Source organism: Gorilla gorilla, chromosome 9 (genome assembly GCF_029281585.2).
Source record: "Gorilla gorilla gorilla isolate KB3781 chromosome 9, NHGRI_mGorGor1-v2.1_pri, whole genome shotgun sequence".
Lineage (NCBI taxonomy): Eukaryota > Metazoa > Chordata > Mammalia > Primates > Hominidae > Gorilla > Gorilla gorilla.
The window spans coordinates 78045728-78070752 of NC_073233.2; the positions used below are offsets into that span (position 1 = coordinate 78045728).

Below are 25025 nucleotides of genomic sequence, written 5' to 3' on the forward strand. Positions count from 1 at the left end.
GACCCCGTGGCAAGGGCTGGGATTAAAGATGTCCACAGCCCAGTCCCTGCCCCATGCTCGGGGAAGAGCAGTGGCGCCTGATCCACCCACGGCTGCATTCCTTGGGTCCTCAGCTCGCCTGAGACTTGAGTCTGGAGACTGCGTCAGGATAATGGGGGATGTGTGCTTGCTCCAGAGGCAATCCCTCAACTGTGCTTCATAGTGGCGTCCCTGCTATAGGGAGCCAGGTCTTCCTATGCAGTGTGGACGTGATCAGCAGTAACTGTGGCGTGGGAAATACCAGGCACGGGCAATGACCTCTCCAGGCAGACCCCTGCCCAGGGACTGAGAGCATCTCCCGTCTTGCCCGCGTGCCCTCTGGAGCCATGCGGGTGGAGGGTAGGAGTGAGCATTGCAGGGTCAAGGTCAGGCTGAGATTCCTCCACATCTACTGTTCGTGGGCCTGGGACAAGGGGCTCTGGGCCTTCCCTGCCCCCTCGTCCATATTTACTGAAGTGGACACATCCATAGCTACCAAAAGGTTGGAGAGAAGGCGGATGGGAGTCTGAAAGCCGGGGCTGTCCTAGGCTGGCACAGAGTAGGCGCTTTATAAAGTCGGGTGCCTTCCCTCTGCCTTCTCCCTCACTTGGTGGATATCATTGAGCCTCTGCTCTGTGGCCACTGCTGTTCCCCGTCCTAGGGATACATCAGTCAGCTAAACAGATAAGCCTGGTTTCAGACCCAGTGTGCCAGCTCCTATCTGTGCTGGAAGCTGGTGCCAACGGGGAGAGGCAGGCAGATGCCAGGGCTGCTGAAAACTCACCTGGTCATGAAGGGCTGACCAGGGATGTGGCACTGTGCATCACATGCCCCAAAAGCCTATTTATGACAGAGAATGTGAACCCCTTGGGGCACCCGCCAAGGCTCCTGGTGTCTGCCCCCGAGTCCGACGGCAGGAGGATTAGACCACAGCAGCCCCGCATACTCGTGGACAGACAGGGTCAGAAGAGGCCTGTGCCTTCCTAATGGGGCCACACGGCTCCCCGCAGGGCTGGGTGTTTTCCTCCTTGGGAGCTGAGGAAGCTGCAAACAGGGAAATGGGGATTTGTCCAGGTGTTCTGTGGGTGCTCGAGGGCCTTCGGGCCCAAACCCCACCAACGATGAGGCTCCTGGGCTTTCCCCTGCACCCAGTGGCCTGGACTGCTGTGCACAGCACACACGCGTGGTTCCTGCCCTATACGGGAGGTGCCTGGCCTGCTATGCACGGCACACACACCCCATGGTTCCTGCCTGACACGGGAGGTGCTGTGTGGGGAGGCCCCTCTCAGTAGCACTCTGACCTTCAGGCTTCAGCCCTCCAGCACCCCGACGCCATGACTGAGGGCCGGACATCCATAGTGAACAATGCCCTCCAGGGTATGAAGCGGCCTGTGAGGACCAGGGTAGGTGAGGAAGGAAGCTCACCCCCTAGGAAGCCAAGGGCAACCTGAAAACCACCCAGGTCTGATCTTTAGGGGTGCAAACCTTCAAATCTTCTAGCAATTTCGAGCCCACGCTCCAGCTGCAGGGAGTCCCATCCGTGGCCATGATTGGATGATAGAAGCACACAGGGCCACCGCGTGGACTGAGGGTCTAGGCCCTTGGGCCACGGGGACTGTAGCAGGGACCGTCAGCATTCCTGCCCACTGTGTATCCGCCATGGGGACTCACTTCTCCTTTCTGTTTGTGATTTTCTTCTTCCTTCTGAAACGAAAATGTCAGAAGCAATTCCAGGAAGGTCAGAGTTCTTCTGGACTGGGTTCAGAGGGAGGTTTCCGCCTGCATAGTTAGTCACTGTGCTAAGGTCAGCATCTTCTGCCCCCTCTGGTTGGGGGCTATCTGGGGGGCTGACTCTGTCCCCTTGCAGAGTCCCATGGTCTGGCCAGATGGGGCCTCACCACCCCCACGGCCGTGGCTCTCGACCAAGTAGGTTCATGAACCTCAAAGACCCCAGCTTGAGGGCCAAGAGTCAGGGCAGAATGCACTCCTCAGGGCGCTGGCTGGGGGCGAAGGGGACACGGCTGTCACTCCCAGTGTCTTCCTGTTGGGGACAGGCTGTGGTCAGCCCGGGCACCATGCTTTAAAACATCCCACATGTGTTTTTGCCGAACTGGTCTCATGACCGCTTTCCCGAATCTCACCAGATGTTTCCCTGGGAGAGACCCTGTTGCTCATGTAAACGGGGGTGCTTGTTTTCCCAGGGAGGCCAGCAGCAGGCACCGGCTCCTTGACCACCGTGCAGAAATCCTCATGGACTCAGAGGAATATATTTTGGGTCTTTGCGTGTGAGTGAGCAGAGCCCAGAAATAAATCTGTGTCTGCAACAGGAAAAGACAGGCTCTCCCACACGTGGGCTGTCTTTTCTCCTGACTCAGAGGTGCCCCATGAAGTCAGTGCTGTTCCTGTGGGTCACCAGGATGGAAGACCTCCACCTCTCCAGCCTCAGTGCCCTCCGTGGCTCCCCAGCACTGAGGAGGTGGCTTCAAGCTTCTTGGCCGAAGGAGTCTGTGCTTACACAGGCAGGGGCTCAGCTGGACCAGGGCTGCCAAGAGCACCAGAGGCTCCCCTGCTGGGAAACAGGTCTTGTAATACCCAGTTTGCGATGAGGAAATGTAGGCTCAGAGAGATTAAGTCACTCTGTGGAAACCACACAGGGGCAGGGCAGGATTCCAGCCCAGGCCACGCCGTCCCAGGCCTCTAAGCACAGTGCCCACTCAATCTGCCCCTCGAGGGCCACAGAAGGATCTGGGCTCATCTTGCCGGAGCTCCTGGCACTGCCTCCTCCAGTTCACGATGAGATCATCAGTTCTCAGAGGGAGCCCAAACCCACACCTTATGTCCTTCAGCCCTGGGCTCCCCCACAAGGGTCCCCACACCGCACATTCTCCAGTCACCGTGCCTGGGGCAGCCTAGTCCTGCTGTCTCCCTGAAGCAGCCTCAGGCCCCCGCTCCTGGGTCCATGCTTCTGCAAAGCTCCCCTAACCACTGGGACAGGCCCCTGCACAAAGCCCTGCAGGACCGCAACCTGCAGCTTCAGGGTGGGAGCAGAGGCTGAGCGGTGGCCCCCGATCCACATGCTCCTGGAGCCTGCGAACGTGGCCTTGTTTGGAAGAAGGGTCTTCACAGAGGGAATGAAGTTAAACATCTCTGGATGAGATCATCCTGGATTTAAGGTGGGCCATAAATCCAATAGCAGAGAATGGCAGAAGGAAATTTGAGACCCAGCGAGGAGAGGAGGCCATGCCATCAAGGAGCCGGCAGCTGGAGCGATGTGGCCACAGCCAGGGGACGCCTGGAGCCCCCGGAAGCTGGGAGAGGCAGGAAGGATCCTCTCCTAGGGCCTTCGGAGGGAGCATGGCCCTGGAGACACTTTGACTGTGGACTTCAGGCCTCCAGAGCTGAAGGAGAATGAACACCCACTTTGGGGTCACGTGTTACAGAAGCTGCAGGAGGATCCCACAATGGCCAGCATGGCACACACCTCAGGGCCTCAGTTTCCCCAGCTGTGAAATGAGCATGATGACAGGACCTGCCTCACAGGCTTTCAGTGAGGATAAAATGAGTTGATATGCATGGAATGCACGCAGCAGGGAACTGACATTGAGTGGATGTCAGCCTCTGTCAACATTACTATTACTATTACCGTATTATTGCCCTTCGTTCGTTCATTCCATAAATATGTGCAAAGCAGCTGCTCTGAGCCTTCCGTGGGCAGCAAGGCAGCACAGAGGAGGCCTGAGCGGTGGTGCTGGGGGGAGGATGGCATAGGGCAGGCCTCGTGGACGCAGCCGGGGGCCTCACCATCAGCATAAGCGACCACGGTGGGCTTCAGGAGGAGTGATGAGACAGGATTCACCCCATTGCCTTTGCTTTTCTGTCGGATCAGGAAGAAGCATGGGATGAAGCTGGGGTGTCAAGGAGGGTCTCCCTTCCTCAGTGGGTCACCTGAGGTGCTGGGGCCCCACCTTTAACTCTCTCTGCTGGACCTGAAAACTTCGCCCAGGTCCCTGGGACCGTCGCGTTCACAGGCTTCCACTGAGGCTCTCGCTGGGTACATTGACTTGACCCACTTCAGATTTTGTTTTCTTAAAACTCATCCCCAAGTACACTTTGGGAGGCCGAGGCAGGCAGATCGCCTGAGGTCAGGAGTTCCAGATCAGCCTGGCCAACATGGTGAAACCCCGTCTCTACTAAAAATACAGAAATTAGCTACGCGTGGTGGTGCATGCCTGTAATCCCAGCTACTCAGGAGGCTGAGGTAGGAGAATCGCTTGAACTCAGGAGGTGGAGGTTGCAGTGAGCTGAGAACACGCCACTGCATTCCAGCCTGGGAAACAAGAGTGAGATTCCATCTCAAAAAAGAACAAAAAATGATTAAAAACAAACAAACAAAAAAAAAACTCATCCCCAAGTGACTTTGACTTCATTGCTTTTTGTCAGCAAGCTACAATGAACCTATGTACTTGTGTCAGACATTCAAGGGGTCCAGAACCCAGGTCAGGCCCTAAGCCTGCACCTGGTCGCTCTGCACCCGGAGGAGATGGATGAGGTCCCGGCCGGCACTCGCTCTTCCTCCCGTCTGCCTTTTTGCCAAGACTTCCCATCCCTTCCTTTAAGTCTCAGAATTGTGGAAAGGAGAGGTGGATGAGACCTCAGTCTGGAAGCCTCTGTCTGACCCCCAAGCCCCGGGGGACCAAGGCCCCCACTGCCTTTAGGCAGCTCTGGCTCAGGGAGACTCGGCACTGTTTCCCTTCTCGTTGCGTCAGCACCCTGGGCAGCTGCGTGGTCTCAGGGTGACAGGAAGGCCGACTGATGTGACATGTGTCTTTGATGGGGAAATACGTTGTGGCTGCAAAGATGCTGCTCATTTGCTAAAGGGACTCTATTAAACGCGAAATCCAGAGGGGAGAGGGAAAGCTAGAGACGCTGGGGCCATCTTTGCATCTGATTCCCGATTAAGAGTGGGGAGTCAGGGCAGTGCTGCCTGTGTTTGAGCACAGCTCCACCCTGCTGGCAGCAAGACTGTAGGCTGTGGTGACTTCATCTCCCCCAGCCTCAGTGTTCCCATCTGTAAAGGGGGCCTTTCTCATCAAGCTGGCCATGAAGGTTGATGGAGTCGGTTCTCATGAAGCCCCTAGCTGGTGCCGCATCCTCGCCAGCCAGTGCTCGGTGACTCTCTGCTATTCACTGTTGCCATTGAGGACCAGAGAGAGGTGACTCGGCCAAGCTTGCAGCTGTTTAGGGAGGGCACTGGACTTGAACTCGGGCCCGCCTTCGAGCCCGTGCACCAGGCTGCCCATTCTCTTCAGGATGAAGTCAGTGCAGATACAAGGGAACCCGGGAAGTGGACCTGGAGCAGGCAGAGGTGTGGCCCTGACCCACAGGGGAAGATGCCCAGAGGGGGGACCATCTTCAGTCGTCCCCTCCTCGGCACTGCTCAGGGACCCACAGGTCCCTGAGTGATTCCAGGTGGAGGCCGAGGGGCCTGGGCTCTGCTTCCTGAAAGGTCCTCTTTTGTGGCCTAGCCTGCTTTGGGGGCCCTTGGCTAAACCCTCCTGAAAACTTCCCTGGTGTTTTGGAGTCTATACCCACCGGGGATCCTCCTCTAGACCCTCCTGGCTCTTAAAGTTTCCCGTATGACCTGGGGGAGCTCCCACAGCCCCCTGCACTTCCTCCCACCTTCTGCTAAAAGGGAATTCTAGCTTTGCCTCAAAGTGTTGTCAACGTGGAATGAGGCCACGGTAAAAGCAGCCATGCACAGTAGCTGCTCAATAAATTGTGGTGGCCTCTGAAGATCAAGGTGGTTTTCCACAGAGATGCACCCCCCCTCAACCCAGAACTTTCCTTCTCTCTCCAGACGAAAATCCACGGAGTCGGGTTTGTGAAAATCCATGCCCCCTGGAATGTGCTGTGCAGAGAGGCCGAGTTTCTGAAACTGAAGATGCCGACGAAGAAGGTTGGTGTTGATGGTCCTGCTCCGAAATGAATCGCCAAGTCTAGAGGTCACTTGGACGCCTGGCGGTGAAACATGCCTACCTCGAGGCCCTGAGTTTTATTTTAAAAAACCCAGTGGGCTTCACGGCTACCCCTGCGAGGATCATGTGGCTCGATGTGACAAGGCCCCCAGGCTCCGGGGTCCTGACTGTGGTGAATATGACCCAACCCTGGGTGGTCTTTAGAGACCCCAGACCAAACCCCACCAAGAGATGGTGCAGGCAGAAAAGCTCACCTCTAGGCCCCCGGGGAATTTACTGTACTTGCAGACACAGTTACAGTTCGGGCCGTGGTGCTTTCGTGTTTGTGGCATCTCAGCTAATTTATCAGATTCATTTTAATTACATTTTCTGGCTTACTGGGATTTTTCTTTTTAATCTGTGAAAACTTTGTATCTAAAAAGCAGTTTGACAGTGTGTTCCCAGAAGCTTAGCTTGGAGTCGGTATTTACTCTGGCAGGCGGACGGGTGAAGCCGGGCTAGGTAGTAAATCAGCCTCCTGCTTCTCGCGTCCTCAGAGACCACTTGGATTACCTCTTCTGAAGCAAAAGTAAAGTTTAGGGGGGAAGTTCTCTGGAATGCATTGTAATTGTGCTTTTGGCTGGGCGCTCCTGAAACTCTGGGCTTTCACGGCGTGGGCGGGGTGGGGCGGTGCATTCTGGCCCACCCAGGTGCTCTGCTCTCAGGACGCCCCGTTGCATGGGGTGGGATGGTTCTCTGACCATCCGAGAACAGATTCCACGGATCATGGTCCAGCAGGGTGACGCGGCTCCCCGGTCCCTTGTCTTATCTGCAGATGTACCACATTAATGAGACCCGTGGCCTCCTGAAAAAAATCAACTCTGTGCTCCAGAAAATCACAGATCCCATCCAGCCCAAAGTGGCTGAGCACAGGCCCCAGACCATGAAGAGACTCTCCTATCCCTTCTCCCGGGAGAAGCAGCATCTGTAAGTGGGGACCCCCAGCCTGCTCCCCAAAGGGTCCTGTGTGTGGAGATTTAACCTTCTAGCATGAGAAATGCAGATTGATTATCTGTCCCCCAAAGAAGAGCGTGTTCTTGTAAGAGCTTTGTGGTTGCTGAGCCCAGAAGAGGCCGTGGAAATGATTTCTAAGATCACTGTTAACTGAGGAGTTAGGGGGACACAGCATCTTGTTCTGCTTGGTGACACAGGAAAAACTTCTTTGGCCTGAGTGAGGACCCCAAAGCAGTGGTCTAGACATGCCTTCCCACCCGCTCCGCACCCCCGCCCCGCCACCCCATCCCCCTCCAGGGTCTGGCCAACCAGGCCTCCTGCAGCCCAGGCAGCCTTGAGCCCCAGTAAGTCTCACTCCTTGTGGCAGAAATTGAAAAGCATCCCCAGGCAGGAGGCCTGAAGCCCCAGGGACTCACCGCCAGCTGGCTTGCCTGGCAGGGCCACGTCTATTCCGGAAACTTCCCTCCTCCCGAGGGGCAGTGGGGCGTAGCCACCTGGGTCAGCAGCGACTGCAAGGCTTCTGCTGGCCTCAATGGGCGGAGCTGGAGTGTGAGCAGAGGTGGGAATAGAAAGCTTGAGTCGTGGGAACCCAGAGGGACTTTGGATGGAAGCTCTGGGGGGCAGGAGGGCTCCTGGACAGTGCTGGCCTCACAGGATCGGGAGCATGGAAGAGCAGACAGGGAGGATGAACAGGTGCCTCAGCTCACAGGGGTCCTTGCTTATAAATGTAGTAGGGGTGGAGCCATGAGCATCACTGGATGCATTTACCAGGTCCTGATTCCTAGAGGGGGCAGGACATGCCACCAGAGAGAAGGAAGCAACCCCCAAGCCCAGCCCTCTCCTCCAGCTCCAGAACAGGGGCTTGGGGCATTAGAGGAAACCGCCCTCCTTCCAGGACCCCCACCGACCTCCCTTGTCTCTGCCCTGGGTCGACTCTGTCAGCCCTGCTGCCTGGACAGGGCTAGGCTCATCTCCAGGCTCCATGGAGGTGGAAACTGCCCCAGCCACCCTCCCCAGCTCTCCCCGAAGTGCCTTGGAGAGCAGGGAGAGCAGGGAGTGTGTTCCCAAGATGCCCCTCCACCCTCAGGAAGCCTCGGGCCATCCCTATGCAGCCCATCAGGACCCAAACCATTGGAAATACAGGGAGATTGTTTTCAAGGTTGGAGCTGTCTGATGGTGGTGGTGATACTGCCCCTGTCCCCCGCCTTGTTGAAACAGAGGCTTTCAAAACTGCCCACTGAGGATGTCATCAAAAGGAAGCAGGGATCTTCTGGGGGGCTGTGGGGGGTGGGGGGCTGGAGGGTGGTCTGACCGTACTCGCCTCCTAGGTCACTTCCCACCTATGTGGGTCTCAGGCCTCGCCCAGGTGCGGGGGCAGTGAAACAGTCTGTTCCAAATGCCCAGGGGCGGACGGGTCATACCTGGCATGCGGACAGAGTTCTGTCCATTTCACGGTCACGGCTAATGGGGACAGTGTGGTTTCCCAGGGCCTTGAAACCCAGAGAACTGCCAGCTCTGGTGAACTGTGTCTTGTTTCCTTCCCGATATTTCCACAGATTTGACTTGTCTGATAAGGATTCCTTTTTCGACAGCAAAACCCGGAGCACGATTGTAAGTATCGCACACGCCTGGAAACGGCTCACCAGCAAGGTGGCCCTGGGGATCCAAATGATAATTTCATTTTGGTGAAACTCCTCCCGGTGGAAGCCGGCTCTAATTGTCTGTGACAGAAATAATTAGAATAATGAAAGGGAGAGGGCAACGAGGGGCCCAGGGGATGGTCGTGCCCCAGGCAGGGGCAGCTCAGAGGAAGGGAATCAGCACAGAGCTTGGGAAAGCAGGAGGGAAGCCAGACCCCTGGAGTGATTTCAAAGGTCGGTGTTTCTGGATCTGTGCAGCTCCCAGCACATGTCTCAGAGCCTCCTCGTGGTGGGATTGTGCGTGCCTGACCATCAGGCCACGATTCGGGGCTTTTGGGGCAGGCAGGTGTGGGCAGGAGGGAGGGGGTGGTGGAGGCAAAGGCGCGTAGGTTGAGATCTCTTTCCAGGCCTTTGCCAGAGGAGCCAACTGAGGTTTGAAATCTGACCAGGCCACCCTGCCCTATTCAAGGCACTGGCTTCATGTTTATCCAACCTGTCCACCAGCCAAGCTGGGGCTGTGCATGGCTCAGGACCCAACTTCTATCTAAACAAGAAATTAACCTGGCAGCCAAACTTTCGCTGTTATTCTCTATTCCCTGCCCAGAAAGCCCAGCCTGGCTGGGCAGAGACAGAGGGCTGGGAGGAGACAGTCAGGGTGACCTTGTCCAGACAACTACTCCTCATCACCACCACCTGAGACTGGCAGGCAGCCAGCAGGAGGGCGGTGCAGGTCGTACCAGCACGGGGGGTTCTGAGCCACTGCTGGGACAGATCTGGGGCAGGGAGAAGGGCATCTCTCTCCCAGAGACCCTGGAGGCCAGTTTCTAAATGGCCAACATGCTCCAAAGAAACTGATAATTCATAGCTTTGGCCTTGGTTAGTCGGGCCTAATAGTCATCAAAATCCAACAGCCTGCAGGGTTGGCTGAGGTTCTAGGCAAAGGCGTGGAGAACTGACAGCCCTTCCCCACTCCTCTCCTCCACACCATTCACTCTGTCCTGGCATTGGGGTGGTCCAGTGTGCAAGTGGATAGGAGTCAGAGAACAGCAGTACTCGATAGGGAGAGGCCCACTATGCTGGTCTTGGATTTTAGACCTTTGGTCTGTGGGCGCTGGGGAGCCATAGAAGGTTGTGGAGCTAGGTTGAGGATGTAGTGAGATCTGTTCTAGAAGGATCACTGCCAGTGGCCAGCTGTGGGAGGGTAGATGACTGGTGGATGAGGGCTCGTGGCAGTGGTCATAAACATGGGCCATAACTGCATGTGGAAGGGAGGAGGTGGTTACAGGAGAATCAGCAAGGTCAGAACCGATTAGATCTGAGGGATGATGGGGAGGGAGCCATTGAGAACAGCTGAGTGGGCGATTCCTTCCTTCATTCAGCAGGGATGTATTGGGCACCTGCTGGGTGGGAGAAAAGAGGCACTGAGGACATTTATAATCCGGCAGGTGGGGAGAGGCAAGCTGAGCTAGAAGACAGAGCCACCAGGAGGGTGGTGGCTTCAGGGCCTGGTTGTTAAGGGGACCCTGGACCTATTCCAATCTGAAGGGGACAAGTGCTTCTGGGAAAAGGAACAGCCAGGGCGGAGGCCCTGTGGCTGCAGGAGTGGGTTTGGAAAGTGAGAGAGGCAGCCAGGGGGCGGGGTTGTTGGGACAGGTGGGTCCAGTGGAGGCAGGGGGGAAGCGGTCAGATGGCCTGGGCCAGGGGGAACTGGAAGGATGCTGGCCTTGCCTGAGAGAGTGGAGGCAGAATTGGCATGCTCTGAAATGCATGTCTGCATAGCACGGCCAGTTCTTCTCACCCCAGTTTACAGATGGAAAAACTGAGGCCGGGGGTGGTGATGTCGCTGGTCCAAAATCACACAGCTGCAAATGGCAGAGCTGGCGCCAGGTTCCAGGCAGACAGACTCCCGAGCCGGAGCTGCTGAGGCCACCAAACAAAACACGTCACTAGTCAAGAGGCAGGCAGCCGGCGGGGGATCCCTTCAGCAGGGCTCTGCCCAGGCACCAGGAACCCAGAGCCCAATGATGGCCGCCTCCTGCCACCGTGGGGAATGGATCCCAAGGCCCGCCCCACCACCACCACCCCTGATCCCCCAGAGTCCTAGAACATTCAGGGCTGTGTCCCAGAGTGGTGCTGTTCCAACTCAGCTCTCAGCATGAGGGGACTGTAAACCCACCAGGCAGGGTACGTGGCACAGCTGTGACACAGGAAACCAGCACTAGGCCCAGGAGGGCACGGCAGTGCTTTTCCGGGGCCAACTGCCATGACTCCCACGTTGGGAGGTGAAAGATGGGAACTGCAGGTGCACCTGTTTCTCCCTGAGAAGCTCAAGCCTTTGACAGTGTTGAGAATCCGGAGCTGGGTCAACCCTCCCTGAATAAAGGCCATTGTCTTTCCTTGGAAGATAACACCAAGGAGGTCTTCATGGGTAACGTGTGACCAGGTCCTCTCCAGCCACAGCAGACTGTTCCTGCTCGTGGGAGGTGCCTTAAGTAACTGCTCACCCCTCCTTCTTGTCTCTGCAATAGGTCTATGAGATCTTGAAGAGAACAACGTGTACCAAGGCCAAGTACAGCATGGGTAAGCACGTTTTGGGGGCTTGAGATCAGCGTTGGTTTCCAAATGGGAATCTCACCTCCGAGTCATCTCTGTGGGAGGCAGGCAGCCGGCTTGGGGTGTTTAAGAGGGTTTTGATTTAAGCCTGTGTAACAGTTCCAGACAGGAGGGCTGGGTTAGGAGTGTGCAGGGCAGTTTTATGGCCCAGCACTTTTAAACACAAATGTATCCTTCACTTTGGCCTGAGGGGTTTGTGAGCGTGTGGACAGGCTCTCCCTGCAGAGGTGGTAAATCCAGGCTGGAAACAGACCAGTGTTAGGGGTGACCGGGAGATTCCTGGCCCTCTCTTGACCCTCACGGTCCAGTGGGAAGTAATCGGGGTTCCAGCGGGGGGGCATCTCCGTGTGGCTGTTCCGGACCCTTAAAAGCACACCGGAGCTTGCTGAAAGCAGTGCCCCCTGACCAGGCACCACCAGGTACAGACAGCCTAATTCTGGAAGCTGCCACAAAACCATCCTGACCAGGCTCTCTGGGTACCAGTTTCCAGAACCCCTTAAGCCATAGACATAAAATCTTCCCGATTAAATTGTGTAGCTGGGAACCATCCCCCACAGTGGGTCCCTTGCCCACAGCTGCAGGCAGTTTGTGAAAGCCAGAACATTGCAGAGCAAAGGAATGCCATTTCCAGCCTTTCCTCCCCTCCTTCTTGAGCTGTCTTATGCCCTGCTGAGAGCCGTGCCATAGGGTAGCATCCATCACTCTGTAGAAGCCTCTGAAAGGATGAGGCCATGGCTCCCGGGGGACACAGCAGGTCTGGTGAGAGCTGGAGTCTGTGCATACAGGAGGGACCATCTTGCTGCCTTGGCTTCCCGTGGTGGCAGGAATGCCGTGGGAAGTAAAATGGAGAGCAGTGGGAGTCAAGGGCTCGGAACTGGAATTCCTGAGATCAGGCCCGGGAGACAGAGAGAAGACGAACCCTCGACAGCTCTGGTGGCTGCTTGGCCCCCGACCATATGGCCTGTGTTCACTCACAGGGATACCCTTGCAGGCCTGAAGTCTCTAAGTCCATGTCCTAAGGCAAGGGGAGTGTGGAGGAGTCCCATCCAGGGTCAAAAGGACTGAGATCCTCTAGAACGGCCAAGCCCTAGTCCACACGACTGCAGTGAGGTCAGGCGGAAAGGAAGGTGACGTCGGGAGTTTGGGTTTTTGAAATTGCTCCTCTAGGTCACCGCTGCCAGGGCACAGCCTTGGAAAGGTCACTAGAGGTAAGGAGGAGGCGTGGTTCTGGTCCCAGGGCCAGGTCTTGGACCTCAGTTTCCCCCCTGGGTCCCTGCAGCGTTCCTTCCAGTAGAAATGTGTATGGTTGCAATAGAAGTCCAGCGTCTTCGGGCTGCATGGCCCAGGCTGACTCTCTGCTCGGGTGGTCCCTGGGGACACAGGGTCTCTGTGTTCCCACCGGTTTTGTGGCGGGGCTGGTTCCCTGCACCTGGTGACGGGACAGATAGATGCGGGTCCTCCTCTTCAGCCCTGCTTCACCATGGCACCTTGTCTGAGAGTCGACCCACCTCTAAATTCATCCTCAAGTGTGGAGGATTCCCGTCACCTGCCAAGTTGTGTCCCATAGTCTTGCAGGATGAGCAGGGTGGGGCTAGCTGGGGGATTTAGGAACTGTGATGAAAGAAGGCCTTCCAGATGGAGGGAGTGGCGCGTGCAAAGGCCCTGCAGCAGACAGCACCAGGTTAGCAGCATTCCAGCAACAAGAAGGAGGCCAGCAAGCCTGGCTCAGGGCCCATGTTCACTTTCTTTTTTTTTTTTTTTTTTTTTTAGACAGAGTGTTGCTCTGTCACCCAGGCTGGAGTGCAGTGGCACAATCTCAACTCACTGCAACCTCTGCCTCCTGGGTTCAAGCAATTCTCCTGCCTCAGCCTCCCGAGTAGCTGGGACTACAGGTGCCCACCACCATGCCTGGCTAATTGTTTGTATTTTTAGTAGAGACGGGGTTTCACTGTGTTAGCCAGGATAGTCTTGATCTCTTGACCTCGTGATCCACCTGCCTCAGCCTCCCAAAGTGCTGGGATTACAAGCGTGAGCCACCGTGCCCGGCCCCCATGTTCACTTTCTATTGCAGACAAACTTTTCACTCACACGTATGGCTTAAGCCCCTTCCTCTGGTTTTGATTTCTAAGCATCCCTTAGTCCCCTGACCATTCCAGGTCACTGACCACAGAGATGGCCCATTTTCAAGGGGATTTCGGGAGGTCATTTTCCCACCGCTATCAGGTGGAGTCTCAGAGGGTGGTCCTCCCAGGCTGCTGTGAAAAACTTAACCCTCTTACTGCCTAGGAAGCCTCTTCAGCCAAGCAGGGGGTTCCATGAGCAGCAAAGGGTCCCATGGAAACACCCCTGCCCGGCTGGGCCCCCACGATGTGTTTGGAGCAAGATCCGATTTCCAGGAAACCCTTCCCCACACATGGCCCTGGCTCTCCCGTCCTCTCTTGCAGTCTCCTGGGGCTGGGCGCCCGCATGCGCACCTGTTAGGACACACAGGCATGGTGTTTTTATAATGTGCCCAGTGCAGGCCCTGGGGGCCATGTAAAAAGGGGCCCCACCAGCATTCCACTGCCTCCAGGAGCACTGGACGGCTGTGAGTCCGCCAGAATCACTGGCCACCGACGCTTGCTGCCCCAAATGTAGCTTTGATCCTGTCAGGCCCTTCCACCTCACTAATAGCCAATGTATAAACAGGGCAAGGCGAGGGAAGAAAGAAGGACTCCGCCCTTCTAAGTAAAAGGCGGAAATGTGGGAAGTATGGTAAGTGTGGGCCTCCTCCGGCTTTCCCAATCAACCTAAAATCTAATTCCAAATTGTATGTGTGTTTTCTGACACCATCAATTTTTCCATCCATATATTTCCTCATGATTCAGCTTCTCTAACCACTTACAATCCACCTTCCCCATCTGCAGGCTTGCCCTCGGACAGGTGGGGGGAGCCGGTGAATCGGAGGCTTGGGGTGACAGTGAAGCCACGGTCCACTCACACCACCTGCCTCTGAGACGGAGCCGCCTCTTGGGGTTTTCTCTGTGTCTTCCTAATTCTGCCAATCGAGCATGTGTTTCGTCATCTCCTAGTTGATAGATCAATAACCCAGCTGCGCCCTGTCATTCCTGGGGAAGAAACCCCAGAGGTGGCCGGGCTCTGCGTAGTCAGGTTCGTTTCATTTTGAGAAGCTCTTGGTGGCTGAGATGGCCCTGTGACCGCTGTGACTTTACAATGGGAAGCGGGAGACCTGCCTGCCCCATAACCTTCTCTCTGCCTCTGTTTTTAAGGCATCACGAGCCTGCTGGCCAATGGTGTGTACGCGGCTGCATACCCACTGCACGATGTAAGTAACCTTGACACACGATTTATCTCTGCGTCATTTGACTCCCCAAATCCCGCCGGGCCACACCCCCCAGGGAGCTGCAATTATCTTGTGGTCACAGCTTCCTGCTTGGCTCTCGCTGTAAATGTCAACTGTACACAGGCCTTCCCTATTCCCCGGGTGGGGGCCAAGAAGTTACACACAGGGCCATCTTTTCTTGCAAAACAATCCCACCAAAACGGGGGCACGGGTGGCAGCTGCTCCTGCCTCGACTTCCTCTGAACCTCGTAGCCAGCGGGTCCACAGAATGTCTTCCCTGGCCCGGGCTCCCCTACCCCCAGCTGGCCTGGGGCTCTGGCAGAATGACCAGGGCTCTGTATGTGTCTATTTCTGCAGAGCAAGTGGCCGGCTTCCTGAACTGAATCTCCAGATCCCACTGGTATCCCTTTGACAAATATAGCCCATGTCCGTGGCTGACTTGGGGTGGAGAGAGAGAGAAGATTGTCTTCTTGTTGTCTCCATGGAAACAGGGACTCAAGTTCAGCAGGGCACTGGGAATGGGCCTCCGGGCCTGAGCAGTGTGGGAATCCCAGACAGAGGAGCTCTGACACTTTGCAAATGTGCAAAGGCCAGGAGCCAAGAAGCGGGAGAGAAGGGACAGGCCTGGGACTAAGGAGACCCAGATTCCAGTCCCGGCCACTTACCTGCTCCTCCGCCTTAAGTGGTGGAGTCAGCCCCTTATCTCACTGAGCCTCAGTGTCCCCATCTGTGGGTCAGGAATCATAACTTGTCCTAACTCCTCTTTTCTTTTCTTTTTTTTTTTTTTTTTTGAAACAAGACAGTCTCACTCTGTCATCCAGGCTGGAGTGCAATGGCATGATCTCGGCTTACTGCAACCTCCACCCCTTGGGTTCAAGCAATTCTCCAGCCTCAGCCTCCCAAGTAGCTGGGACTTCAGGCGTGCACCACTACACCCAGCTAATTTTTTGTATTGTTAGTAGACATGGGGTTTCACCATGTTAGCCAGGCTGGTCTCGAACTCCTGACCTCAAGTGATCCACCCACCTCAGCCTCCCAAAGTGCTGGGATTACAGGCGTGAGCCACTGCACCTGGCCTAATTCTTCTCTTCTTGAGGAAGAAACACTGGATTAGACAAACTTAAGGTGCAGGGATCCCGCAGGGCGGTTCAGGGGTGTCTTCTCCAGACGTCTGACCCCAAGGGAAGGAGTCTAGGCAGATCTGCTGCCCGTCACCTCGTCACCTCCCTGTCAGGGCCTCCTGCTCACTGTAGGTCCGGGGATTGGGGTGGTTGAGCAGCCCCGCTTCCTCCCTTCGTGCATTCACACATGCTGTTCCTTCTGCTACGGTACTCTTCCCCGCCCCACCCCACCCCAGGCGGACAGAAGCACCCACACCACGCCTGCCTGTTGCCTTCCTCCCCAGGACTACTGGCTTCTTCCTCCCTTCTCTGGGCCTCAGATGATCCCTGTCCTGCAAAGACACCACCGTCTGACCACCTTTAGTTATGTGTGTCATCTCAAGGAAGCCCCAGCACTCAGCACTTAATAAGTGCTCAATAAATGTGGTATTGATTTGGATTGGATTGAGTCAGTTTGCCTCGGCCAGCGACCTGCTGTCTGGGGAGGTTTCAAGGGCAGAGTTCAGGCCCCTAGACCAGGGCAGTGGCTCCGGGTTCCTGCCCTGAAGCCCTGAGTCTGGAGGAGCCCACTCCTCCATTCTGTCAGGCTTTCCTCCAGAGGACCCAGCCGGTCTGGTTGTTCTGCCCCACCCTGTGTAGGCTCCGGCTGGGCGCCAGGAAGACAGCCCTGCCTGGCACAGCCCATGATCCCAAGAAGGCAGCCTAGAGCTACATCCATGCTCCTGATTGACCTTTAAGCAGGTAATCCCTGCTGAGAGGCTGAGGCACCGAAGCCAAAATGTTTCCGGCCCTCCCTGCCTGTTTTGAGTTAGCCCTTTAAGTCTTAAAAGGGAAAGGGGAGAAATGAACGTATCTGAGCACCTACTGTGTGCAGAGCCCTCTGTTTAGAAGGAACTGTACCTCATATAACCTGTGCAGACACAGAGACTCAGAAAGGCTTAGTAACTTGCCTGTGGAGCCCCTGTGGAGGAGCTGGGGCCAAAAGCCGTCCCTAGTGACACTCTGCAACTCCAGTGCCTCGCTGTGTCCCCACCTCGTCCCGTCACGGAGGCCAAATGCATCCCTCTTCTTGGCAGCCACTACTGCATTTGTCTTAGGGATTGACTGTCAACAGTTTAAATTGACTGGCGCAAAACTCCCTCATCAGCTGGATCTATTTATTGTCAGAGAGCCAGCCTCACAAGAAGCATCTCCAAGATCCATGCAGACAATCTCCTCTTTCAAAATCTTCATCGTGCCTTATGCAGCCATGTGGGATCTGTTCCCACCTTAAAGATGGAGAAACAGGCTGGAGGAGCTCAGACCACTTGCCCAGGGGTGCACAGCCCAGAAGGAGTGGAGCTCGGAAGCCCTGGGCTGTGGGTGGCAGGTATCCTTAGGGAATATGGAAGTTTACAGCCACAGATTTTCCATATGACTGAAGGGCGCCCGTGCTGCTAAGTACCAAAGCTGATGTTTAAGCATTTGGGGAGATGACTGGTTCTGGCCTGAGCTGCGTGCAGCCATGTCCTTACCCAGAACACTGACTGCAGGGAAGTTCAGGCTGGCCTCGGTGGCCATGGTGAGGCTCTCACTGCATGCAGTGTAGTTCTGGCTTTATATTTTTGCTTCCATCTTCCTCCCCATGAAGCTGTCCTGCATCCTACCCCCTTCCAATCCTGTGCTTACTGCATTCATTCATTCATTCATTCCTCAAGAATATCTGGTCGGTTGGGCACGGTGGCTCACGCCTGCAATCACAGCACTTTGGGAGGCCAAGACAGGTAGATCACCTGAGGTCAGGAGGTTGAAACCAGCCTGACCAACGTGGCGAAACCTCATCTCTACTAAAAATACAAAAATTAGCTGGGCGTGGTGGCACATGCCTGTAATCCCAGCTACTTGGGAGGCTGAGGCAGGAGAATTGCTTGAACTCGGGAGGCGGATAACAACCTGATAGAGTTGTGTGTGGGTAAGAGTCACATGCTCCAACCGAGACCCTGAGGAAGTCTCCTGGAATCAGAGTGTATCACCTGTACTGAAAGGACTTTGATATTTATGTTGGCTACTTGGCGGCCTTTTGGCTTTCTTCCTGACTAACGAGGTCACCAGCATAGGGACCTCCATATAAATGAGGTGCTGCTGGGATCGCGTGGCTGTCTCATCCATGGAAAGAAACTGGGAAACACTAAAAGGAGTCAGGCTTGGGTGGGTGAGGATCCCCTGAAGACTTAGGAGGAAATTGGTTAAACTGCTCTCAGAGTGTCTTCGTTCCAAGACCACCTGCATTGGGTTGCTTGCTTGAGTGTGTGGTCAAGTCGTCCCCACCTGGCAGGGGTTAGAAGGGGTCATGGAAGTTGCTGGTGAGGGGAGAGGGCACTGGACAGACCCCCAGGAGCCCCATAGCTTTGTCTGCCTGGATATTCTTAAAACCCATTGGCCAGGCCAGGCGCAGTGGCTCACACCTGTAATCGCAGCACTTTGGGAGGCCGAGGCGAGCGGATCACTTGAGGTCAGGAGTTTGAGACCAGCCTGACCAACGTGGTGAAACCCCGTCTCTACTAAAAATACAAAAATTAGCCGGGTGTGGTGGTGGGCACCCATAGTCCCGGCTACTTGGGAGGCTGAGGCAGGAGAATCACTTGAACCCGGAAGTGAAGGTTGCGGTGAGCCGAGATCATGCCACTGTACTCCAGCCTGAGCAATAAGAGTGAAACTCCATCTCAAAAACAAAAACAAAATCCAAACAAACAAACAAAAAAATCCAATTAGCCAGGCCAGGCCAGCCATGCCCTGAACCTTGACAGAGCCGCTCTCTTGCTGTTCCTCCCCAGTTACTTTTGTCAACTGTAGTTATTTGGGGCTCACTGAATGACAGTTAAGTATCATTTTGAGTGTTTGCGAAGGTAACGTGCACATAGCCATAGGCAGTCTAGACCCATGATGTTCCAAGACAGGCTTTCAACCCTTAGACCCTTCTCTTCCTTTAGGTTTGAAGGTCTGGATCCAAGTCAGGGTCTGACCAAACTTAGCTGTGTGTCCTCAGAAATGTCAGTTTGCTTCTCGGAGCCTCAGTGATTCCATCTGTAAAATAGGAGTTTTGGACTCACTGATTAGATGACAATGACCATGTCATTTACTGTCCCTCTTGGGATGCTCCACAGTGAGAAGGGAGCAAGACACGGACTGTCCCAGCAGAGTGGGACATATACGCACCCTATTGATACGACTCTTCCTGCCTCCAAAAGCCCCCTTTCATTTGTGTTTCTGGTTCCAAGGACCCGACCGTGGATCCTCTCCTAGAGTCCCCTCTGTGTCAAGGGAAGAGGCGGCTCAGGCCATCCTGGTGGTGGAGGCCAACAGGGCGGCCAACAGGGACGTGCACGGCCTTTCTATCATGACGGGGGCACACCTGGGCAACCCTCACGCTCTGTGTGAAATGTTGCCCCAGGATGATCTTAATTTGTGTCAACGAGGGCTGCTGGGGTTTATGTTTTGAAACATAATGGATGTGAGCGCCTCCAAAGCTCCATTGGATGATAAGAATGTCCCTTTCCTCTTTTTTTAACAGGGAGACTACGACGGTGAAAACGTCGAGTTCAACGACAGAAAAGTAAGTTGATGGAGCGGAGCAGGAGGCGGCTCTGTCGGAGCCTGGAGGCGTTCTGGGGCAGGGTGGGCCTGCAGCTGGACCGAGGACTTGCCGGCCTCCAGGGCCTCCCCAGGGCGCTCGCTGCAGGGGGCTGAGAAGCAGGTGTCCCCTGTCGCCTTTTCAGGAGAAAAGTCCGTGAGCTTTGTGTGGCTGGTTTGTTTTCCTCTTTCTGATTCTCAAAAATGCCCTTGGCAGGTGACCGTGAGCATGGGAAAGGGAAAGCTGTCCTCCCAGAGCCCACTCCTTGCACGCTGTCCTTCCCTTATCTTCTCGGGACAATCTGAACTGTGCCTGGGCCTCCAGCAGTCCTTGCTGGCATGTGGCCTAATCCCACAGGGCTCCCAGGCAAATAAACTTGGGAACCACTGACACCAGGTACACAGAGAACAATGGCCCCCAGCAGCGCATTGGGGAAACCTGTTTGATAGTGGTCAATGAAGTGTTTCTCAAATTTACCTGACCTGGAACGCTTTTAATGGAGAAGTTGTTGAGCTAGTGTTCTAGGGAACACACTTTGGGAAACACTGGGTGACCCCTTTATTCTTTTTTCTTTCTTTCTTTCTTTCTTTCTTTCTTTTTTTTGAGATGGAGTCGCACTTTGTCACCCAGGCCCTCTGCCTCCCGGGTTCAAGTGATTCTCCTGACTCAGCCTCCAGAGTAGCTTGGATTACAGATGCCTGCCAGCAGGCCCAGCTGATTTTTGTATTTTTAGTAGAGATGGGCTTTCGCCATGTTGGCCAGGCTGGTCTTGAGCTCCTGACCTCAAATGATCCACCCTGCTTAGCCTCCCAAAGTGCTGGGATTACAAGCGTGAGTCACTGCACCCAGCCAGCCCCTTTATTCTTTAGTGGCTGTTGCTAATTTTCCTCACTCCCCAAAGCGTCGGTCCCCACCCTCTACCCCTCACTCTGAGCATGGGAACTCCACCCTTCCCACCCAGGCTCCCCAGGAAGCTCTGCTTCTCTACCATGCCCCACAAAAGAACATGTCCCCACCACATCCATTTGCTCTTCCCTCCTCTCCCATGGGCCCACACCTGATACCAGCGTTCCCCCCAGGTCTCCACGTCAGCCTCTGTTCCCCAAATGTGCCCAGCTTTCCCTCCCAGGAAACAGTCCTTCCTGGACCCTGCATGTGCAGCCCTTGCCCCATCTGCTGGTCCTTCCGCAGGTGGTGGGTAGAGATGCTTCCCTGACAACCTCACAATAGTGGCCTTGTCCCAATTCCCAGGGGCCAGGACCTCTGTGTATGGAATGTTCTTCATTTCAGCCTCCCCCACAGGCCCCCATACATGTTTTTAAATCTTTGGTACTTGATACAACTTGCCCGCCCGGGAATCCGGATGAAGATGCTATCTAACTTAGCACAAAAATTACATATTTGGTTATTTTTAGTGTAACATCTGGCATCGTCTGGGACCCCATGACTTGCAGAACTCCCGACTCCAATCCTGTTGGAAAAGGACCATCCCCTCCACAGGCCTGTCCTGACCAATTCCAGCCTCAGAGTCCAGCCCCCTTCATCCCTCCGCACCCCTCTGGCACTTGGCAGATGCCTATCCTCCCCCTAAAAATGCTTCTTCCATGGACACCAGCAGTCCCTTTCTAGCCGAATTCAGTTCTCTGGGTCACAGACCCCTGAACCCTACCCCCTCTTCCCCCTCCTCTCCCTCCTCCATTCTCCAGCCACACTGGCTGCTTTTCTAGTCTCAGGATTGCTTGGCTGATGGTCACGTCAGTGCCAGGACTAGCTCATTCAGTTACTTATTCATTCGAGAAGTACTTACTGGGCACTACTCTGTGCCAGGCCCAGCAAACACAATGCGGGTTTGTCCAGGCCCAGCTGTTTACTCTACCTGGAATGATTCCCACTCCCCACTTAATTTTAGGTCCCAGCAGTTGATACAAGGCCTGGCCCATGGGGGTAGTCAAGGAGTAATGAATGACAGTTGGGTGGATGGATGGATTAATGGATGATAGATGGATGGATAGAGATGGAGATGGATAACTGAATGATGGATAATGGATGGATGGATAGATGGATGGATGGATGGATGGATGGATGGATGGATAAATTATGGATGGGTGAATGGGTGGATGGATGAATAGATGATTGATGGGTGGGTGGATGGATGGATGGTGGAGAGATGAATGATGGTTGATGGATGAGTGGGTGGATGGATGGGTGAATGAGTGGATGGACAGATGGATGGTTGATGGATGGGTAGGTGTGTGGGTGGATGGATGAATGGATGCTGAAGGGATGAATGATGGATGATGGGTGGGTGTGTGGATGGGTGGCTGATGGAAGGATGAATGATGGATGATGGGTGGGTGAGCAGGTAGGTGGATGGATGGATGCTGGAGGGATGAATAATCAATGATGGATGGATGGGTGATGGGTGGGTAGGTGGGTGAATGGGTAGATGGATGGATGGATGCTGGAGGAATTGATAGATGATGGGTGGGTGGATGGATGATGGAAGGATAAATGATGGATGATGGGTGGGTGAGCGGGTAGGTGAATGGATGGATGCTGGAGGGATGAATAATCAATGATGGATGGATGGGTGGATGGATGATGGGTGAGTGGGTGGGTGGATGGATGGATGCTGGAGGAATTAATGATGGATGATGGGTGGGTGGATGGGTGATGGAAGGATGAATGATGGATGATGGGTGGGTGGAGGAATGATGGATGGATGGGTTGATGGATGATGGGTGGGTGGGTGGGTGAGTGGATGGATGCTGGAGGAATTAATGATGGATGATGGGTGGGTGGATGGGTGATGGAAGGATGAATGATGGATGATGGGTGGGTGGAGGAATGATGGATGGATGGGTTGATGGATGATGGGTGGGTGGGTAGGTGAATGGATGGATGCCTGAGGGATGAATAATTAATGATGGATGGATGGATGGCCGATGGAAGAATGAATGATGGATGCTGAAGGAATGAATGATGGATGATGGGTGGGTGGGTGGATAGATGGATGGATAAATGGATGGATGGGTGCTGGAGGAATGAATGATGGTTGATGGGTGGATGGGTGGCTGATGGAAAGATGAATGATGGATGCTGGAGGAATGAATGATGGATGACGGGTGGATGGGTGGATGATGGAAGGATGAATGGATGATGGATGGGTGGAGGGGTGGGTGAATAGATGGATGCCGGAGGGATGAATGGTTAATGATGGTTGATGGGTGGGTAGGTGGATGATAGATGGATGGGTGGATGGTTGATGGGTGGACAGGTAGGTGAATAGATGGATGCCAGAGGGATGAATAATTAAAGATGGATGATGGATAGATGATGGAGGGATGATGGATAGATGCTGGAGGAATGAATGATAGGTGGGTAGATGGATGATGGAAAGAAGAAAAGGAGGGAAGGAGGGAGGATTAGATGGGTGTTTGGGTCCTAACTCAGAGCTGCGGGGAACTCTGCATTCTGCCACGATGGCTCCACATCACAGCCTGGTGCCGAGTTTTTGCCTTTCCGGGGACAGACTCCATGGCTTCTCCATTATTGTTCTCATGAGTGGCAGGAGCCCCGCGTGCCTGACCCTGGGTACCTCACAGGGCAGAAATGAAAGTGCAGCCAAGGACATTTCAAGGACATTTTCCTGTGCTGAGCTGGAGGGTGGGCAGAAGAGAGTGTAGGGAAGTTTAAGCAGGAGGCAGGTCTGGGCAGGGCAGCCATCACTCTTGGCCTGATCATGGGACCACAAACATGTAGGAATACTTGGGAGCCCCTTCCTCCAGGACCGTGGGTGAGTTCACACCTACACAGAACTGAACCCCAGGTGAGCAAGGCACGCCCCCAGAGTTGTCTTTGGATGTGCAGAAGGTGTTCTGGTGGGCAGCTGCTGCCTCCCCCTGCCAGGGCACTGGAAGAGTAGGACCACCTGGGCCCTGTGGGGGAGAGGGGTGGCTTGGGTTGTGGGGGATTGATTCCAGGTGTGGACTGAGGTCTGCTGCATCCCTGGGCTGGACTAGGAGCCACAGAGTGCAACATGTCATTCATCCATCCATTCATCCATTCATTCAACAGTCACTTAGTGAAAACCCACAGGCCCTGTTGGAGGCATGGAGGGTGAGAAGGACCAGACAAACCTGGTCCCTCTGGTGTCTCCGTTCTAGAGGGAAGGGCAATGGGCAAGGACATACACCAATTAAAGATTGCATCCATGTCACCAAGGGCCGGTGGCAGCCATGTGAGTCCTGGCAGGGGGTTTCGACAAGAGAGACACCTGAGGGTTGTTGGGATCCCTCCAGGGTCCGGATGCTGGAAGGCTCCCAGGTCACAGTGACTGGAGCCGCCTGGCTGGCCTTGTTCTCCAGCCCACAGCCCCCATGCCTGGACGCCCCCCTGCCTGCTCACCGGGGCTAAGGTGCCACCTTGGATTCCTTCCAACACTTCAGTTGGATTTCTTTGCCTTGACAGTGCAGAGTGATTGATGTCGCCTCTTGGCAGAAAGAAAAGTCCACCGAGGTCAAGTGGTATATGTAGAAAGCTGGGGGTAGGCCCCCTCCACACGTCTGTCAGAAGGTGGTGGGAGCCACTGAGGGCGGGTCCCTCCTTCCCTGGTGCAGAGCTTTGTCCTTTCTCCCTGTCCCTGTCTCGCTCCCTCCCTCCTTCTCTCCCCGTCTCCCTCCCCCACCTCTCTCTGTCCATCTCTCTATCTCTGTCTCTCCATCTGCCTCTGTCTCTGCCTCTCTCTCCATCTCCCCCACGTCTCTCTGTCTGTCTGTCTCTGTCTCTCCATCTGCCTGTCTCTGTCTCTCCATCTCCCCCACCTCTCTGTCTCTCTGTCTCTGTCTCTCCATCTGCCTCTGTCTCTGTCTCTCTCCCTGTCTCCCTCCCCCACCTCTCTCTGTCTGTCTCTCTGTCTCTGTCTCTCCATCTGCCTCTGTCTCTGTCTCTCTCTCCACGTCCCCCACCTCTCTCTGTCTCTGTCTCAGTCTCTCTCCCTCTTTCCCTCCTTCCCCCTTCTCTCTCTCTGTCTCTGTCTCTCCATCTGTCTCTGTCTCTCTCTCCCTCTCCCCTACCTCTCTCTGTCTCTCTCGCTGCCTCCCTCCTTCTCTGTCCCTCCATCTGTCTCTGTCTCCCCCCTTCCTCCCTCTGTCTCTCTGTCTCCTCCTTCCCTCCTCCTCACTCTCTGCCGCATCTTCCACCTATCTATGGCATAAATCAGCAGCTTGACTCTAGGTGAGAGGAGGAAGCTGCCCAGGTTAGCGATGGCTGCTTTGCTTTTGCAGAGGTGTGGCTCCGCTTCATCAAGGTTTGCTGGCCGAGGCTTCCCTATGTACACAGTAAAACTGTGGCCTTTTCATCGTTATCTGCCTAAGGAAATGCACTGATGCAGAAACACCCTGTACCTTTCGCACATCACTAACTCGCATGAGCCCATCTGCCTTCTCTCCATGCCCTGGGAGGACAGATCGCATCCTTCAGTGTAAAGGAGGAGACAGGGATGGGGGAAGGGGTCTGCCCAGGACTCTCGATTCGGGGGTGGGGGAACCTTCCCAGGGCCGCAGACAAGTCACAAGCCCCTCCAACCATGGCCATGCTTAGCTGCAGGTGAGGCTGGTGGTTTCAAGGGACTGTGCGGCAGCAGGCGGCCCCTCTGTGGATCTCAGGAATATGCCCTCCACCTGTGAGTTTGGGTGGGGGCAGCCGTGGGTA

The 25025-nt window shown here is 55.0% G+C and overlaps 1 protein-coding gene across 4 annotated transcripts in view; it reads left to right on the forward strand.

Annotated features, from left to right (window-relative positions):
* The window catches only part of ANO1 (anoctamin 1), a 110086-nt gene that overhangs the window by 19191 nt on the left and 65870 nt on the right, over positions 1-25025 (forward strand). For 2 of the 4 annotated variants that reach the window (XM_055356007.2, XM_055356006.2), the window contains exons 3-9: positions 5876-5974; positions 6808-6959; positions 8543-8597; positions 11155-11206; positions 13928-13993; positions 14509-14564; positions 19254-19295. In XM_055356007.2, the coding sequence (XP_055211982.1) occupies positions 5876-5974; positions 6808-6959; positions 8543-8597; positions 11155-11206; positions 13928-13993; positions 14509-14564; positions 19254-19295 (522 nt within the window). The remainder of the gene's footprint in view (positions 1-5875; positions 5975-6807; positions 6960-8542; positions 8598-11154; positions 11207-13927; positions 13994-14508; positions 14565-19253; positions 19296-25025) is intronic. The other 2 variants (XM_055356009.2, XM_055356010.2) reach the window with 1 other exon arrangement.